Below are 18695 nucleotides of genomic sequence, written 5' to 3'. Positions count from 1 at the left end.
TGCTCTCCCATGCACACAAAGCCTGAAGTTCTATAGAGAGTATTATTATTGTAATTAGTATTTGCCAGGCAGATGCTGAGCTGTCTGCCCCCAAGTCAGGTTCTCCCTGCTGTTGTTAGTAACCCTGATTATCTCGAGCCTTCTGCCCCAAGCTGTCACCAAAGCCCAGACAAGCACATTCACGCGTGTCCCTTTATTAGTCCAAAGGTTGGGGGTGGGCGGGGGAGGGGGGGAAGCGGCCGCCTCTCTAAACCAGGCAGGGCCCTTTATCCCACACCCCCTGCCTTGCAAACCCATTTAGTACAGTTATATCAGGAAGTTTAATTAGCAGAAAACAAGTGGGGGTCCCAGCAGGAGCCCAGGCTGCGTCTCCCGCCGGGGCTGGATGTGTTTGAACAGGTGTTGGTGAGGCTTTTTGCACAAAGGACAGAGGACAGATCTGTTCTTCGGGAAAGAGAGATGCAAGAAAGCAAGGTTAGCGGTCTCTTGAAGTCAAGGGTGCAGAAGTCCGAGCAAGAATCCTGAGATTTATTGGGGGGGGGGGGCGCTGCTTAAGTCACAGCACATCCCAAACCACGCGATCGGTGGGGAGCAGAATGTGCAGATTGCCTTGAGTCTGGAGCAGGAGTTGGCGTGGCTTCCTCCAGAAAAGTCTGGAGCTTCTTGGGAGATAGATGGCCGAACACATGAACCAAACTCACAGTACTGTCAAAAAGGCAGGTAGGGAGGGGCACCTGCGTGGCTCGGTGGGTTAGGCATCTGACTTCGGCTCAGGTCATGATCTCGCAGTTCATGAGTCTGAGCCCCGTTCAAGTCTGTCTGTTCAAGTCAAGTCTGTGCTGACAGCTCAGAGTCTGGAGCCTGCTTCTGTGTCTCCCTCTCTCTCTGCCCCTCCCCTGCCCTCTCTCTCTCTCTCTCAAGAATAAATAAACATTAAAAAAATTATAAAAATAAAAAAAGTTTTTTAAAAAGGGGGGTAGGGAAAATACAAGCAGGGTGTACAACCATGTACCCGTTAAAGGCACAATAGGAAGAGAAGAAAACTAACATTACATGAACACGACCAAATGCTAGGTGCTCTGACATACACCAGCCCAGACGGTCTCCTCATAAACTCCATAAGGGGGGTACTCTTAGGGAACTGAGGCTCAGAGACGTGGAAAAAACCTGTCTATGTCACTCACCTGGCAAGAAGTCCAAAGCGAGGTTTATCGGATTCAGAAGTCCATGTGATGTTTCTACTAAGTCTTTGTCCACAATCCACTTTCATTTTCATTCAAGGTAAGGAGTGGGAAGGCTACTAGTTTGGTTGAGGTTTATTTCTGTCTCACTCTGTTCCGTGTTATTACGTCCCTTACTCTGAGACCCGGGTTTCTGGCACCGTCCCTCTCTGAAACATTGCCGGTCTCGTGTTGAAGGAATGAGCTCTGGAGGGTCTCACCTAGACGATTAAATGCTCCAGCCTGGAGAGATATTCATTACTTCCATCCGTCACTCATTGGCGAGAATCAACCAATGGCTGCTTCCAACCACAAGGTGGTGGGGAAGCGGTCTCTTACCTACCATGTGTCTGGAAGGCCAAGAGCCCAAGTCCAGGGAACAGTACTAACAGATACCATGGACTTGATGCAGACGTGGAGTTCTCAAAGCAGGTGCTATGGCCTGAAGGTGCCCTCCAAAGTTCATGTTGAAATCCTAAACCCCATTGTGATCGTGTGAGGAGGTGGAGCCTTGGGAAGGACGACGGGGTCATGAGGACGGAGGCCGTGTGATGGGATTAGTGCCCTCATAAGAAGACAGGAGAAGCTTGCCTCTCTCCACTCTCCCCCATGTGGGGATATAACGAGAACACGGTCATCTGCAAACCAAGGGTGGGCCTGTCAACAGACGTGGTATCTCCTGGCACCTTGACCTTTAACTTGCCAGCCTCCAGAGCCATGAGAAATAAATGTTTTCTGTTTAAGGCCTCCAGTCTCTGGTAACTTGTCACAGCAGCTGGAACGGACTAAGACACCATGTTCCATGGGATTCCTTAGGCCACTAGAGGGAGAAAGGAGAAGCCCAAACCCATCTCCTACTTTTTCTCTTCTGCATTTATAGAAAACAAACATTTCTATATTAAAAAGTGATAAAAATGGTTTTCTGTTTATATGCTATATAAACATATGTCTATGTTCCTTTCAAAATTAGCCCGGCCAGCTCTACTGTTCTGCACCCCATAGGTTCCCCCCGACCCCCACCCCAGGGCCTCATTAAAACTTGTTCTAAGATAGGGATTCTCACCTTGGTTTCACTTGAAAATCATGCAGATACTTGAAAAATCTTGATGATGCCCGGGCCTCACCCTAGACCAATTCCATCAGCTTGGGGGCCGACATAGACAACTCTGTAAGCTCCCCCAGATAATTCCTCCACGCACCCCATTGAGCACCAGGCAGACCCCAGAAGGAGTTTGAAACTCTGTGGGATTGTTCTCGTCTGCCAGGTGAGGGCCCTCGGAGAAGCCAGAGATGGGAGTTTGCCTCAGTAGTTACCCTGACTAATGGTTCCGGCTCTTTCTCAGCAGTGGGAGCTGGGAATAATGCAGGAAGAGGGCCATGGGAGGAGTGCCTAGGGAGGAGTGCCACTCTGGGCCAGGCCTGAGGAAGGCATTCTCCATGAGCACTGTCACTCTGAGCAGAGAACCAGGAAGCACACCTGGAGACAGGTGTCTTCCGTTGGGTCCCAGGTGTTTAAAACCCACATACACTCACACACACACAGAGCAGGCCACACACACACACACACTTACATCCATCCACACTCACACACATCTTTCTTGTTCCACAAGGGCAAATTTTAGGGCAAATGAAATGCAGCCTTTGCCTCGCCCAATCTTTTCATGTTACATGTGAGGAAAAGAAGCTTTGGAGAAGGTCAAGGAATAGGAGAAGCCCCCTTGGTCCCGGTCAGCTCTCCTCAGCTCTATAAAGTACATTAGAAGGTGTTTTTGGTTTTTTGTGTTTTCAAAAAAAATTTTTTAATGTTTATTTACTTTTCAGAGAGAGAAAGAAAGAGAACACACACACACACACACACACACACACACACACGAGTGAGCAGGGAAGGGGCAGAGAGAGATGGAGACACAGGATCCAAACAGGCGCCAGGCTCTGAGCCATCAGCACAGGGCCCAATGCAGGGCTTGAACTCATAAACCGTGAGATCATGACCCGAGCTGAAGGCAGACACTTAACCCACTGAGCCACCCAGGCGCCCCTGGTTTGTTTTTTAAGAATCCATTTTGCAGAAAAAGAGGCAACCACGGATTCTTCTCTCGGTTGGCAAGGCAAGGAGAAGGGGCCCCTTTGCCCTCTCTTCCTAAACAACTTGTCCTGAAAATGGAACAAGAGTCCTTCCAGCTCCATGGGTGCAGTGAGGCTTGAGCAGGGCGCTGTGTGCAGAGGAGCTGGGCCATTGCCAGCACTAAGCGCTCACAAATGTCATCATCACGACCGATCGCTGACCTAGCAGGGGCTTTGTGACCTCACGTGACAGACGTGTTTCGCTGGGAGTATTTTCCCAGCGGCAAGTTTGGGGAGGATGCAGAGGTTGGACACACACGTGCTCACACACGTACGGTGGCAAGTTCAGTTGTGAGTTGTGAAGCTGGGTTCGTGCTCAGCTCTTTTTCCTGTTGTGGGGGGAGGGGTGCCAGGCTCTGTGTCGCCCGGGAGGTTCAAGGTGCCAGGCCAAAAGCCTGAGGGCAGGTCCTCCCCCTGTGCATGGGGTGACTGCGCTACATGTCCTGCAGAGGGGGGAAGGGCAGGGCCACCGAGGGGAGAGAATGGGGCAGAGCCATCCCTAAGCACAGCTTTGGACAGAAGCTCTTCGGTTGGGGTTCTGGGGGGTCCTCGACTTACTTGTTCTGGGTCCCTCTGAAAGTGACTGGGCCTCCCGGAGGGTGGCTTTGGGGCACACCTAGAGGCTCTTAGCCCCAGCGAGACCCCCCAGGGCCCAGGTGAGGCGCCCACAAGAACTGGATCTGGGCACCTCTTGGGGTGCCCGTAGTGAGCAGCATGGAAGGGTGTCCTCAGTGCCCTGCCACTGCTCTGGCCTTGGCCTTGGGAATGGGAAAGGAGCCCCAACAATGCCTGAGTCCAGTGTCATTGATTTAAATACACAAACGTGCCTTTAAAAGGCACCTGGTTACCCAGTAGAGAAGAAAGAACTACAGAAATGTTTTCTAGAAAAGCAGAGGGTAGTTATTCTTAGGACTGAGGGAGAAGTCTGTGATTGGGAAGAAGTGTGGGGGTGCTTCTGGGGCTGGCAGGGTTCTACCTCCTCTCCTGGGAGGGTATTATATTGTTGCTTAGAAGTCATCGTGGGCACAGATTCATCCTGGTGGACCCTGGTGGTCCTTCCGTCACCCTCCAAAATCTCCAAAGTGGGAGGTGACCCTAGAGAGGCCATGTTCTCTCTCCCAGGTCTCAGCCAAGGAGGGGAAGCAGAGAAGGTCCAGAATTAAGGGAAGGAGGAAAAGTGAAAGGTTCTCGGAGTTTCTCTGGCTGTGTGTGGGGCAATGATTTGCTTGAGTCCAGGCCACTCCTGGCTGCCAGCGCAGGCTACTTCCTGGCCCTGCCCAGAGGCTGGCTAGGCCTCCCCCTAAGCGGGTGAGGGTGGGGTGCCGAAGGTGTCTCTGCAAGGGCTGCCGTGGGTTGTCATTTCGTCCCTCTGTTGATCGATCACTCTCAGACTCCAGAACCCCGTCCTCAGTCATCTCCAAGGCCTGGCGGTCAGCCCACTGGGAGCCACCTGGGTCTGGCCTCTCAGGATGCCATGACTCGTCCTTGGGCTGGCTTCCTCCAAACACAGCCCCCCGCCCCCCCCCCCGCCCCCCGCCCGCCACCATGCCCTCTCTGAAATTAACCCCCAAGGGCATCTAAATGTGTGCGTTGTCTAGCAAATTCCTCTTGTCATTGTTTTCTAATTATATTTTGCCAGATTTGCTTATAATTCATGATGTTAAAACAGTGAAGTGCCATGTTTCCCTATCAGATCGTCAGAGATTACAGATCACTAATATCAAGTGGTGGTAACAATCTGTGAAGTACAAAATGGCACAAACTTTTTAGTGGATGATTTGGCAATATCTACCAATATTGAAACCATGCATAGCTTTTGACCCCTCCTCTTCCCACCCCTCTACAGATGTGTATATCTACATTATACCTTCATAACTACCAGGAGATGTTCATCATAACATTATTTGGGATAGCAAACGATGAAACAATTATTGGAAACAATCTAACCGCAAAGTTGGGCATTCATCAAATAGTGTGTGTCACATCCAAACAATGGAATACAATGTAACCATTAAAAAGAAGGAGGTTTTCCAGTATTAACATGGAAAAACATCTGTGATTTATTGTTAGGTTTACAAAAGCAAGTTAAAGACTATAGTACGTAACTCATTAAAAAAAATCAAACATCTTTTTAAGGATCTGTATCTACACTCTTAAATCCAGGTGAAACCTGTGCCTGGATGACACAAAACAATTCCAACAGCATTCCTTCCGGTGAGTGAAGTGGTATGGATTAATAAAAATAATTATCTACAACACCTAAGCTTTGTGTTTCTAACTTAAAGGGTAATGAGATTTCAAAACCAGACAAAGACCCCACCAAAGAGGAGAAGTACAGACCAATCTTCCTGATGAACATGGATGCAAAGATTTTCAAGATACTAGCAAACCGAATCCAACAAAATGTTAAAAGAATTATTCATCGTAATCAAGTGGTATTTATTCCTGGGCTGTGGAGTTAGGTCCAATATCTGCAAATCAATCAATGTGATACATCACATTAATAAAAGAAAAGAACCACATGATCCTCTCAATAGAGGCAGAAAAAGCATTTGACAAAGTACAGCATCATTTGTTGCTAAAGACCCTCAAGAAAGGAGGTATAGTAGAAACATACCTCAGGATCATAAAGGCCATATAAGAAAGACCCACAACTAATATCATCCTCAATGGGGAAAATCTGAGAGCTTTCCCCCTGAGGTTAGGAACACGACAGGGATGTCCACTCTCACCACTGTTGTGCAATATAGGGTTGGAAGTCCTAGCCTCAGCAATCGGACAACAAAAAGAAGTAAAAGGCATCCAAACTGGCAAGGAAGAAGTCAAACTTTCATTCTTCTCAGATGACATGATACTCTTTCTACGACTATGTGGAAAACCCAAAAGATTCCATCAAAAAACTTCAAGAACTGATACATGAATTCAGCAGTCGCGGGACATAAAATCAATGTACAGAAATCAGTTGCATTCTTATACACCAACAATGAAGGAGCAGAAAGAGAAATCAAGGAATGGATCCCATTTACAATGGCACTGAAAGCCATAAAGTACCTAGGAATAAACCTAACCAAAGAAATAAAAGATCTGTACGCTGAACACTATAGAAAGCTTATGAGAGAAATTGAAGAAGACACAAAGAAGTGGAAAAACTTTCCATGCTGATGGATCAGAAGAACAAATATTGTTAAAATGTCAACACTACCCCCCGGCAATCTATACATTCCACACAATCCCTATGAAAATAACACCAGCGTTCTTCACAGGGCGAGAACAAATAATTCCAAGCTTTGTATGGAACCAGAAAAGACCCTGAATAGCCAAAGTAATGTTAAAAAAGAAAGCCAAAGCCGGAGGCATCACAACTCCAGATTTCAAGCTGTATCACAAAGCTGTAACCATCAAGACCGTATGGTACTGGCACAAAAACAGACACATAGATCAATGGAACAGACACTTTTCCAAAGAAGATACCCAGATGGCTAACAGACACATGAAAAGATGCTCAACATCACTCATCATCAGGGAAAGACAAATCAAAATTACAATGAGATACCAGCTCACACCTGTTCGGATGGCTAAAATTAACAACGCAAGAAACAACAGATGTTGGTGAGGATGTGGAGAAAGGGGAACAGTTTTGCATTACTGGTGGGAATGCAAACTGGTGCAGCCACTCTGAAAAACAGTATGGAGGTTCCTCCAAAAATTAAAAATAAAGCTACTTTATAACCCAGCAATTGCATTACTAGGTATTTACAGGAGTGCGGTTTTGAAGGGGCACATGATCCCCAATGTTTATAGCAGCACTATGGACAATAGCCAAAGTATGGAAGAGCTCAAATGTCCATTGACTGATGAATGGATGAAGAAGATATGGTGTGTGTGTGTGTGTGTGTGTGAGTGTGTGTGTATTGGAATATATTACTTGGCAATCAAAAAGAATGAAATCTTGCCATTTGCAACAACATGGATGGAACTAGAATGTATTATGCTAAGTGGAATAAGTCAGTCAGAGAAAGACAAATATATAATTTCACTCATATGTGAAATTTAAGAAACACAACAGATGAACACAGGGGAAGGGAAGGAAAAATAAGATAAAAACAGAAAAGGAGGCAATAAGAAACTCTACAGGATAGAAACTGAGGGTTGCTGGAGAGGTGTTGGTGGGGGAATGGGTTAAATAGTTGATGGGCATTAAGGAGGGCACTTGTTGGGATGAGCACTGGGTGTTACATGTAAGTGATGAATCGCTAAATTCTATTCCTGAAACCATTATTACACTAACTTGGATTTAAATAAAAATTTTTAAAGAAGGTAATGAGAAAAACATTTTTTAAATTTTGATTCTGACAGGTTAACAGATCCTCCCCTTCTTTCACAGTCAACCCCCTTCCCAACCCTCTAGAGCTTCCCATTTCCTGAAATACCAGGAAGTACTCTCATCTCCCAAGTAGGGATAGAGATTTAATTAAGAGACTGCTTAGCAAGCAGGAAGTGTCCAGAGGAGGTATAAACAAAGGGTGTGCCTCCTAAATAGCCATTGGTCCCTCCACCCCTCCTCTGTTTTGCAAAGACATCTTTGTGTCTTTCTTTAATCCAGTCGTCCCCCTCGACAGAGAAACCTTCGAATTCGCTGGCAGCAGTCCCCTCTAGAACCGCCATTGGCCGCACATTCTCTGGGCTCCTTTGTAACTTACCCCTTCCTCAGCAACTCTGTGACACTCCCCATGTCAAGCCTTGAGGAAAGAGGTCAGGAACCCCTTAAAGGATTTATCTCGGCTGAAATACAAGCTCTTCACCACTGCCATCCCCAGGTTTCCACAACTGGCTTGTTCCATCTCCTCCTTGAAAGGTCTCCTTCCCATGAGGCCCCATTTCTAGAATTTTCCTCCCCAACCAAGGCCCATCTCCTTTTACTGAGACTCTTTGTTGACTCTTTTCTCCCACAAGATGGCGCCTTCCTTGAGGGGACCTCAGGAGACTCCAGTCTTTCCAAGATTATACTGCCTGGAACCTGGAAGCATTCAAGATTTATTGATGAAGTTGAGAGAAAAAAAGAGAATCAGGAAGGAAGGAAGGGAGGAAGGAAGGAAGGAAGGAAGGTGGAAGGGAGGGAAGGAAGAGAAGAAGGGAATATTTTCCTTTTTTGCAACAGGGTAGACAATCTAGTTCATTTCAATATTGGTCCTCAGCCTTGATTTTTTTTTTTTTTTAACTGTTCCTTCCTTTCCTTCTCCTTGACTTCCCTCCATGACTTTTTTCTTTTCTCATCAGTCACTGCCAAGCTCTCTTATGGTCTGTCTTCTCAGCCAGTCTGTCTCAACAATAACAAGCAGCCCTTTATAAAGCTCCATGCCAGTAGATTGTTTGCTACCTCCTACGTCCTTGATTCAATACTCTGAGATAGGTGTTCTCCCCATCTTACAGAGAGAAGCTGAGGCTACTGAGGGTGGAGCTAAGATTTAATCCTAGGTTTATCCAGTACCAGAGCCCCTGCACACAACCCCAGTGCTCAGATTTACTTTACTTCCATTGCCTGCCCAGCGGGGCCACATTCACACCCGCCACCTTGGAGTGACATCTGCTTGGGCTCACCATCCTGGCCTTTCCCGCTCTGGAATGGAATCAACACAAGAAAAGTCAAGAAAAGTGCTTGATTCTTCCATTTATTAATAGGCGAAATAGTGCTATGGGGCCCTCCAATGCCACCTCCGGACAACTAGCAGGTTTTTTGAGTATTTTTTTAATGGTGTGTTTGATTTGTTGTTGCTGTTTTGAACTCAGAGATTTTAATACATTCGTTCTGCTTCAATTTCTTGGAGTCATCATTTATTTCTTCAATGGTTGATGTTCAAACTCTTCCATTTTAGCCCATGGGAACCTTTCAAATTGACTCTTGGGTTCTTCCCACAGAACCTAGTAGTCTCTGATGGTTTCCTTGCTTTTAGGCTGGACAAGATGTCGCAAACTCATCTTGTACATTTCTTTCCCCTAGAACGAAAGGACCTCCAATTCCTCTAATCGTTGCAACAACATGGATGGAACTAGAATGTATTATGCTAAGTGAAATAAGTCAGTCAGAGAAAGACAAATACCATATGATTTCACTCAGATGTGAAATTTAGGAAACACAACAGATGAACCCATGTCAGATTATAGTCTCATATTTAGAGAGAAGTGTACATTGCTGCTGGGATTAGTGATTTTGTTGTTGCTGCTGTTACTGACAGGAGAAGCAGTTAGGTTCATTAGTTTCAGCTTTATTTGCATATTTTTGAGATCCTTTGTTTTCTTTTTCTTTTTTTCCTTTTGTTTGTAAAAAATGTAAAATGTCTACATTTTCTGGTTAAAATTATAAAACAAGATACTTTCGAAAAAGCCAATGTTTCTTGCTTTTATGTCCCTCCTGTTCTATCCCTCCACTTATAGATAAGCAATTTTACTTATTTATTTTTTTTAGTTTTTTTTTTTCAACGTTTATTTATTTTGGGGACAGAGAGAGACAGAGCATGAATGGGGGAGGGGCAGAGAGAGAGGGAGACACAGCATCGGAAACAGGCTCCAGGCTCCGAGCCATCAGCCCAGAGCCCGACGCGGGGCTCGAACTCACGGACCGCGAGATCGTGACCTGGCTGAAGTCAGACGCTTAACCGACTGCGCCACCCAGGCGCCCCAATAGGTAAGCAGTTTTAATTTGTATTTGGTTCATCCTCTGTTTTTCCTACTTGAAAATACAAGTAAATGTGCATATCTATTTATCATTTACTCATATATATATATATTTACACAGAAGATAACATATGATACATTCTCTTCTATACTTCTGAGCGTGTTTCTCATATCCATAACCAAACACTGGATGAAAAAAGCAAAGAATTGTCTTGGAATCGACCTCATTGCTTTATATAGTGCTCTCACACTGCTGTTCCAGGGCACAAGGTACCTTGGGACAGGGGAGAGAGAGGGTGGCTGAACAGGGTGACTCTGGGACCACCATTATTTCAGCCACAGCAGCCACATTCCTGTTCCACATATTTGGCATTCCTATCAAATTTGGTCTGAAAAACAGTCCCCACTTTTTTTTTTTGGAAAAATCCAAAGAGAAAATGGTCACAGGCTCATTACCAACCCAAACTCCCTGATCCTGGTTTCTGAGAGGCTGTCCAGAGAGCACACGCTTCGTGTCAACTTTACTAGGCTGGCATAATCTTACTGTCTAGGGTTGCCTAAGCTTGAGTCCCAAGAAAACCCTGGTGGAAGAGAAACACTCATCTGTTCAACAACTGAGTGAAGGACCTGACCAACCATCTCGTCCACATTGTCATTTGAGGGAATCTATTTTGCACATTTAGGAAACATCTTTAGCTCTAAGGAAGGGAACAAGAAAACACAAAGGCAGTTGAAGAGGCCGCTAGAATTTAAAGCAAAGTGTCCTTTTGCCTTGAGTGTATAAAATTAAAAGTGCTTTCCAGATGGGTTACTGAATTCACTCAAGAACCAGCAGCCAATGAAAGATAGGCTTGCAGACTGACTCTTTTGTACTATTTGCCAGACCTTCCTCTTTCACCTGTGAACTCCATGCATATGCAGACTTAACCCACACACATGGGCAGGTCTCACTGGACGTGTCATAGCTGTACCCCTGGCTCCTGACACAATGCCCGGTGCTTAGTAGGTGCTCAATAAATACATTTGGAATGGATGAATGAATGTAAATATTCCTCTTTGTCCTCATGAACCCATCGGAAAGGCGTCATAAATTTGGCTCATCACCGTTAAAGGACTGTCGTGGTTAGGATTGTGTCCCTCCATCCCGCAAATTATGTGTCAAAGCCCTAACCATCCCCAGTACCTCAGAATGTGACTATGTTTGGAAAGAGGGTCTTTAAAGAGGTGATTAAAGTAAAATGAGGTCATATGGGTGGGTCCTAATCCAACATAAAGAAATCATAAAGATCATAAAGAAATTAGGCCAGAGACATGCACGCACGCAGAAGAAAGGCCATGTGAGGACACAGTGAGACAGTGGCCATCTACCAGCCCCGGAGAGAGACCTCAGCGGAAACCAAACCTGCTGACACTTTGATCTTGGACCTCCAGCCTCCGGGAACATGAGAAAGTAACTTTGTTGGTTAAGCCGGCCAGTCTTTGGTGTGTTGTTACAGCAGCTCTAGCGAACTCCTACGATTGCCAATCTCTGCCCCAGACCATGGCAGAAGCGATGTCAAAGAAACATTTTTTCGTGGTTCGCCCTTCCCATTCCCATATCATATAAGCCAGAAGAAAATTGTTCTCAGTATGTGTTTCGTGGTGCTTTGAAATCCACAGTGTATCTGTGTGACTGGCCTCGCTGTAAGAAAGCCCTTTGTGAGGTCATCATGTCACTCTTGGCAAAGCTGCACCGATGGAGACATGCAGGCGTTTAAAAACACTTGAGAAGACACCATGCCTCACTTTGCAAACCCTCTTTTAAGAAACATCATTACCAGAAATCCATTCGATAACATCAAGAGGAAGCGATGCCTCCAATATTTGAAAACGCTGAAAACACTGCAAAATGATGGATTTAAGACCATATATTTTGGAGAAACCAATATTGCCGAGAGTCTTGTCGCCGGAGAAGATTTCGGTGACGGGTGTTTCACGCAGACTCCAACTTGGTGTATCGTGCATGCTGGTGGTAGTCAAGGATGGGTGCCTTGGAAGTACCGGACGTTCCTTAGAGATGAGGTATGCATCAAACAGGAAGACAGCCTCTTCTCTGAGTTCTGTGATGTGGCGAGGAAGGCCTACGGGAAGTGCGCCATTGTGGTCAAAGAGAGAAGGCAGCAAGACAAGAAGAAGCCAGAGGAAGACAAAGAGCCAGAGGCCCAGATCCATGCCCCATCGGTCATTAACCTAAAGAGCCTTGTGTGTTGCCCGGAGGTAGCCAAGTCCCGTGGCCACGAACTACTCTCTCTGCCTTCCCTTTACAATTACCTAAACCCTTTAGACTCAGCCTGGTCTTCTTTGAAATGGTTTATCATCAATAACAGAAAGGAGTTTTGCTTTCAGTACATTGACAGTGTCTATTCTTACCAGTACATACTTGTCAGAGATTTAATTAGCAAAGGGATCGAAAGGATAAACCCAAGCAAATGGAAAACACTAACCAACAAAGTGCGGAGATGGGAAAACTACTATCTTGGTAAATTTTCTTAAGGGTGATTCCTCTAACAAGCGGTTGGGACCATGCTACGGGCAGTCTTTACCAACTCTGCTGGGCTCGACTCGGGACCACTGCAGCCAAAGATACTTCAACAATGACCTCACAGGGCTGCTGTGAGGACTGAGGTTTCTAAGGGTGTTGGCCAAGTGCTGTAGGTTTACTGGAGGTTCCATTAAAGCTTGTTGGTGAATTAGGGATCTCGACTCCCATCTTGTTAAGGCCATCTTGAGGGCTGGTCAGTGGGAGGATTACAACTAACTCAGCCCAAAGGAGCTTGATGGGGAGCAGGGGTGGTCAGAGCTAAAGGTTGTGTGGTCGAAACTTTTAGGTCAGAAAGAAAAAGAACCAAGTGTGTGGTCACAAAAAGGTTGAAATAGTGTGCCAACCAGCTTGAGCCACCAAAATAATCTACAGGGAACCAGTTTGCCATCGGTAGGAGATGTGGTCCAGACAGTGGCTAAACAGGCTTTTTGCTTCCCGTTGCTCAAAAAAAAGGTGTCGGAGGTTGAGTGAGAGACAAGGAGGTTCCAAGGAGGTGAAAACCCATCCAGATGCTCCAAGGTAAGTTGGTGGTTCCATGAAGCACCTGGAAAGCTGTACCAGGGATTGATTCAGCTAGGAGTTGGTGGGTGAACAGGTGAAGTGAACAGGAGTCTGTGGAACCCGTTAATCCAAGAATCCTCCAAGAATCAAGAGATCATGTAACTTGCTCTGGGGTGGAGGAGTGAAGGTTTAAATGAAGAGTTCACGGGCACCTGGGTGGCTCAGTCGGTTAAGCATCCGACCTCAGCTCAGGTCATGATCTCATGGGTCCTGTGTTCAAGCCCCGCGTCAGGGTCCGTGCTGACAGCTCGGAGCCTGGAACCTTCTTCGGATTCTGTGTCTCCCTCTCTCTCTGCCAACTGCCCTGCTCGTGCTCTCTCTCTCTTTCTCTCAAAAATAAACATAAAAAAATTTTTAAAATTCAAATCCAAAGATCATGCGCACAGCCATTATTCACACTGCCTCTCTACTACTGGGCATTCATTTAATCCCATAATGACCCCATCAGGTAGGTTCTACCATTTCCCCACTTTACAGGTGAGGAGACGGAGATGTTTTGAAGTCAGAGTCTAAAGCCCAACCACCATATTTGGCTTTGTTCCCAGAGTATTTGGCGTTTTTTTCCCTCCCACAACATGGCGACACCAGGCGACACCAGCTGACAAAGCAGCCGCCTCCAAGTGGACACCCACAACAAACAGATATTTCAACACAAAATTGAGCAAGAGGCAGAATGCCTTGCAAAAACACATTATTTTGCAGTGAGAGGGGAAAAATGGAAGACTTTTAAGGTTCTCAAACAAGATAAACCAACAGACGCTATTTTTGTTTGAATACCACAATGATCTAATAAGATGAGTTTGGGGTCCTCTTCCCTTGAGACCTGGTTTCATCATTAGGAAGGCACTTAGGGGAAAGAGACGTCAGTATAACCAGAGAGATCAAAAGGACCCCCTTTAATGTGCAACTTAGTTACATAATCCTGGATGCATAATTAAGAAATGCTGCATAATACTAAGCGTGGAAACTTCCAGCAGAAAGTCATGGAAAGTACGCTGGGCTTTGGGAGTCGGATAGACCTAGGTGGAATCTCAAGTTTCCAGCTTATGAACCGGGGGACTTTGGACAAGTTACTTCACTTCCCTGAGGCTCAGTTAACTCATTAGTAAATTAGGGTTGAGGGCTTTAAAACTCTTAGCGCAAGCCATGTCTGGCTCCTCCTGAGTGCCCCATAAACTGAAGCTCCTGTTATTATAGTCCAAGCTGCGGGCCAGCAAGGATGCCCACGGTTAGACCGGATGTTGCTGACCTCATTTCCTTTTCACTCTTCGGGGAAAATTCCTGCTGCTTTTCATCACCAGGGCATAATGAGAGTAGACGCATCTGAAGATACTTTGATCAAAGGCACTTTGTTCTCTGGCATTTCTTTTAAGACCATCTGTGATAGGTTAGGCAGCTGATGGTAATAAGAGGTTTCTTCTGATGGGGAGGACAGGGAGGATGGTGAGCATAGCCAGGACTCTTCGAGACCAATCACGTGCTACGCCTGAATGAAACAAACAGTTAAGGTAACGAGGCACAGCAACCCTGCGTGTGTGGACGAGTCCTCTGGAAGAGACTTCGTGAGGTCAGTGGAGCTGCTGTCTGGCTAAGAGGTTGGCTGGTGAGGTATCCCTTCCTCTTTGGCCCTCACCGTCACCCACAAGCACATCCCCGCTCTGTCTCCATGGACCATGGTGACTCCCAAGGAGGTGGTGTGTTGGAACGGTCCGTCCTAAAATGAGCCCACAAGCAAATAGGCAAATGGAGCTGGAGCCCAGTGGATCCTGCCTTGTCCACTTGAGGAAGGTCCAAGGCCTATCCAGGAGGTGCAGACTCCTTCTATGTGTGATCGTTTTAGACATACAAACCATTTTCACGTACTTGACCTCAGTTTAGATGGTCACCCTATATATAGGCAGGGCAGTGATCCTTAAGCTCATCTGCCCATGAAGACAAGTCCAGGCGGTAACTGATACCCTTGGGGGCACGGACACCTGTAGTGACAGGAAGGTCAGGCAGGATCCACGTCTTCTCAAGTGACCTTCGTGCCCGTCTCTAGCAGGCTTCGTGGGTTGGTTAGGATTAGGTCATGCTGTGAGTAGTGGAGACCTGACCCACAGAGATTTAACAGAGAAGGCACCCCGGGGAGCTCCTGGGTGGCTCAGTTAAGTGTCTGGCTCTTGATTTTGGCTCAGGTCATGATCTCCCGGTTCATGGGATCGAGCTCTGCTCTGGGCTCTGTGCTGGCAGCATGGAGCCTGCTTGGGATTCTCTCTCTCCCTGTCTCTCTCTCTCTCTCTCTCTCTGCTCCTCCCTTGCTCAGGCATTCTCTCTCTCTCTCTCTCTCTCAAAAAATAAATAAACACAAAACAAATTTTTTTAAAAGAAGGTACCCCACCTCCACCACAGAAAAATCGAGAAGTGCCAAGGTGGCAGCTCAGGGCTAATACGATGGATCCACGGTCATCAAGAACCCAGAGTCCTTCCACTGTCCTAACATGGTTCCATCCTCATTGTCCCAAACGGCTTCTGAACAAGCCACTGCATCAGCATTCCAGAGGCGGGAGGCGGGGGGCGGTGGGGGGAGCACTGACAGGTCACACATCTGCACCCCCAGCCTGGCGCCTTCATTCTGGACTCCCCCGGTGGGGTCTCCAGGCTCCTCGCAGGGAAGGGGAAGGCTTGGGGACACTTTGCCCCGCTCTGACTTCTCCACTCCAGGACCTTCCCTCTGGCCTCCCACCCACACCCCGGGGGGGGGGGGGCCTGAAACCACCAGAGCCTTTGTTTAGGGAGCAGCTCTCCGTCTGGGCGGATCCACCTGACCCCTGGCAGGTGCACCGGGGTGGGGAACAGAACGGGGCAGGCCGGCCCTTCCTCCTCGCTTTAGACTCTTGCTGGTTCCATCTGGTACCCTCAGAGTAAGTGGTTAAAGGCTTAACTGTTCCACTTGGAGCCTGTTGCCTCGATCAGCTACTCGGACGGCTGGCAGCTCAGCCCCCTCTCCCAGCTCAGCTGAGCCGCTGGAGCCCCCAAAGCAGGGAGACACCACAGAGGCCACGGGGGAACAGGGAGGAGGGTGCCTCCGTCCGAGGGGAGAAGGCAGAGGGAGAAGGGATTGTGGAGTCTGGCCCCTCACGGGCAAGACACAGGGGGCTCTCCCCGCTGCACGCAGCACCCCTCCCACGTTGGGAGCAGAAGGCCTTGTGCCAAGCCGGAGGGGAAACTGAGGCCACCGCCCTGGCTTCCGAGGCCTTCAGTGCCTGGTCCCCAGATGACCCCCCTCCTCGGGCCCTCCCTGCTTCCTCGCACAGCCGGTCCCCCTTCCTCTGTCTCCTTCAGCCCTGATGGAGCTCAAGCTTCCCCCTTTCAGAAAAACTTTTCCGTCAATCCTGCCTTCCCCCGAGGCTACCGAGGTTCCTCGCCCCTCCCGGGAGGTATTCAGCCTGCTGCAAAGTTGGGGATCACAGGACAATTCTACAGTTTTCAAGGTCTCAGCTCGCTATGTTTTCAGATGAGCTACCTCCGGCTTTAATTCAATGGGGCAAGCTGTGAATCTGGAAAAAGTACAATCACTACATGAGAGAGAGTCCCAAACATCTGGAAACACAAGGAAAATATTGAGCCAATTATTTGAAAACTAGCCAGTTGTTTGTAACTAACATGTTCAGAAATGTTTTTGGGGCGCTTGGGTGGTTCAGTCAGTTAAGTGTCCGACTTCGGCTCAGGTCATGATCTCACAGTTCGTGGGTTGGAGCCCCGCATCGGGCTCTGCAGAGCCCGATGCGGGGCTCGAACTCATGAAACCGTGAGATCATGACCTGAGCCAAAACCAAGAGTTGGAAGCTTAACCGACTGAGCCACCCAGGCGCCCCTCTAATATATTTTTTAAAGATTTTATTTTTAATTTAATTTAATTATTCTTATTTTTTAAATGCTTATTTATTTTTGAGAGAGAGAGAGAAAGATGGAGTGTGAGTCGGGGAGGGGCAGAGAGAGAGGGAGACGCAGAATTGGAAGCAGCCTCCAGGTTCTGAGCTGTCAGCACAGAGCCCAATGCAGGGCTCGAACCCACGAACCTGAGATCATGACCTGAGCCGAGGTCGAACGCTTAACTGACTGAGCCCCCCAGGCGCCCCAGGAATCTGCATTTGAAACTGCCTCTCATGTGTGCTCACGTTGGAGAACCCATCCTGCATTCTTGTTTCCCTCCAGACTCTCTCCATTATCTCCCGGCTTCGCTCCCACACAGGGGCGACCGGGGACTGGCGCCCAAGAGGCGATGTCGAGGAACATCCACGTGATCAAGTCAGGCGAGACGCCCTGCTATCAAGGCCCAGGCATCTAGAAACCATCAGGACTAGGGCACCGCGGGTCCGATGAAGTCAGCAGAGCGTCCCAGTTCGTCTCAGGTCGTGATTTCCCGGTTCCTGAGTTCGAGCCCCGCATCCGGCTCGTTGCTGTCAGTGCAGAGCCCGCTTTGCATCCTCTGTCCCCCTCTGCCCTCCCCCCGCTTGTGCTGTCTCAAAAATAAATATTAAAGAGAGAGAGAGAGTGATCGTCGAGACTGAATCATTTAGGCAGCTATGTTTCCCCAGAGATGAGAATTTGGATACTTTTCGGGGAAGAGGTAATGCTTTTTAACACACTCAAGATATTTTCGTTTGAACTATTCAGTTCCTGAAATACATCACATATGTCTCTGCCTCTCTGCCTCGATAAGCAAAGTAGTTGAACCTTTTCTTAGTGACTAAGGTCATCCTTGTGAACATAAAGTCGTAACGTGCGGTGGTCCCGGTGTGGGGCCGTCGGCCACTGTGTCGTCTGGCACTAGGTGATGGTACAGTGACTTCTCAGGCTCGGTCCACTTCACAAAGACCACCTGTTTCGTGCCGAGGCATTTCTCCTGCTAACAGCCTTTTCATTTCTGCTTCCGATATGTTATCAGCTTGAAACCAATAGAGAGGGGTTAGGACAAGTCTAATAAGATTAAATGGGATCTGTGTAAGGGGTCCCGGAGCTCCCCTGGGGGGAGAGAATAGGTTTCAGTTTTCGCTCTCAGAAACCTCTTCTGGCTGCCCGGGGGTGGTCTTCTTGTGGATCCACTCACGGTTAAGGTCGGAGAGCTGCTGGATCGCGGCAGACCGGCTGGGGTCCTGGTTGTGGGCTGCACCGATCTCTCTGTCCACCTACATTCATCCACGCATAGCCTGCATCCCGCCAATTATTTAAACTCAAACAATACATCTACCGACTTCGTGTGTGGTTAATGGTTTAAGCAGTTCAATCCTTAGGTCACCCTCTACCAAATTTTCCAAGATAACCCCATGTTCCACAAATTCCCCAGTTTTCAGTCCCCTAGGAAAGCACCTGTTTAAAATAAACGTGGATCATCTGGTTGGGCAGACTGACTCTCCAGGAAAAGGTTACAGCTCCTCTCCTAGGATTGACGAGGCAGGCAGCAGGGGGTGCAGGTGGGAGTAAAGGTACCCAGAGGTACCCCGTGTGCTGGAAGCCAGGGATGCCCTAGACCTGCAGAGAGGGAAGGAAGCAGA

At 47.6% G+C, this 18695-nt stretch overlaps 1 protein-coding gene across 1 annotated transcript; it reads left to right on the top strand.

Moving 5' to 3' along the window:
- The first annotated feature begins 11792 nt into the window (after window positions 1–11792).
- Window positions 11793–12745, top strand: CC2H21orf140 (chromosome C2 C21orf140 homolog). Its single transcript, XM_047875688.1, has one exon. The coding sequence runs from the start codon at window positions 11793–11795 to the stop codon at window positions 12546–12548; it is 756 nt and encodes a 251-aa protein (XP_047731644.1). The 3' UTR covers window positions 12549–12745.
- Window positions 12746–18695: the final 5950 nt, after the last annotated feature.

This window comes from Prionailurus viverrinus, chromosome C2 (assembly GCF_022837055.1).
Source record: "Prionailurus viverrinus isolate Anna chromosome C2, UM_Priviv_1.0, whole genome shotgun sequence".
In the NCBI taxonomy this organism is placed as follows: Eukaryota; Metazoa; Chordata; class Mammalia; order Carnivora; family Felidae; genus Prionailurus; species Prionailurus viverrinus.
This window is presented reverse-complemented; position numbering and strand designations above follow the sequence as displayed.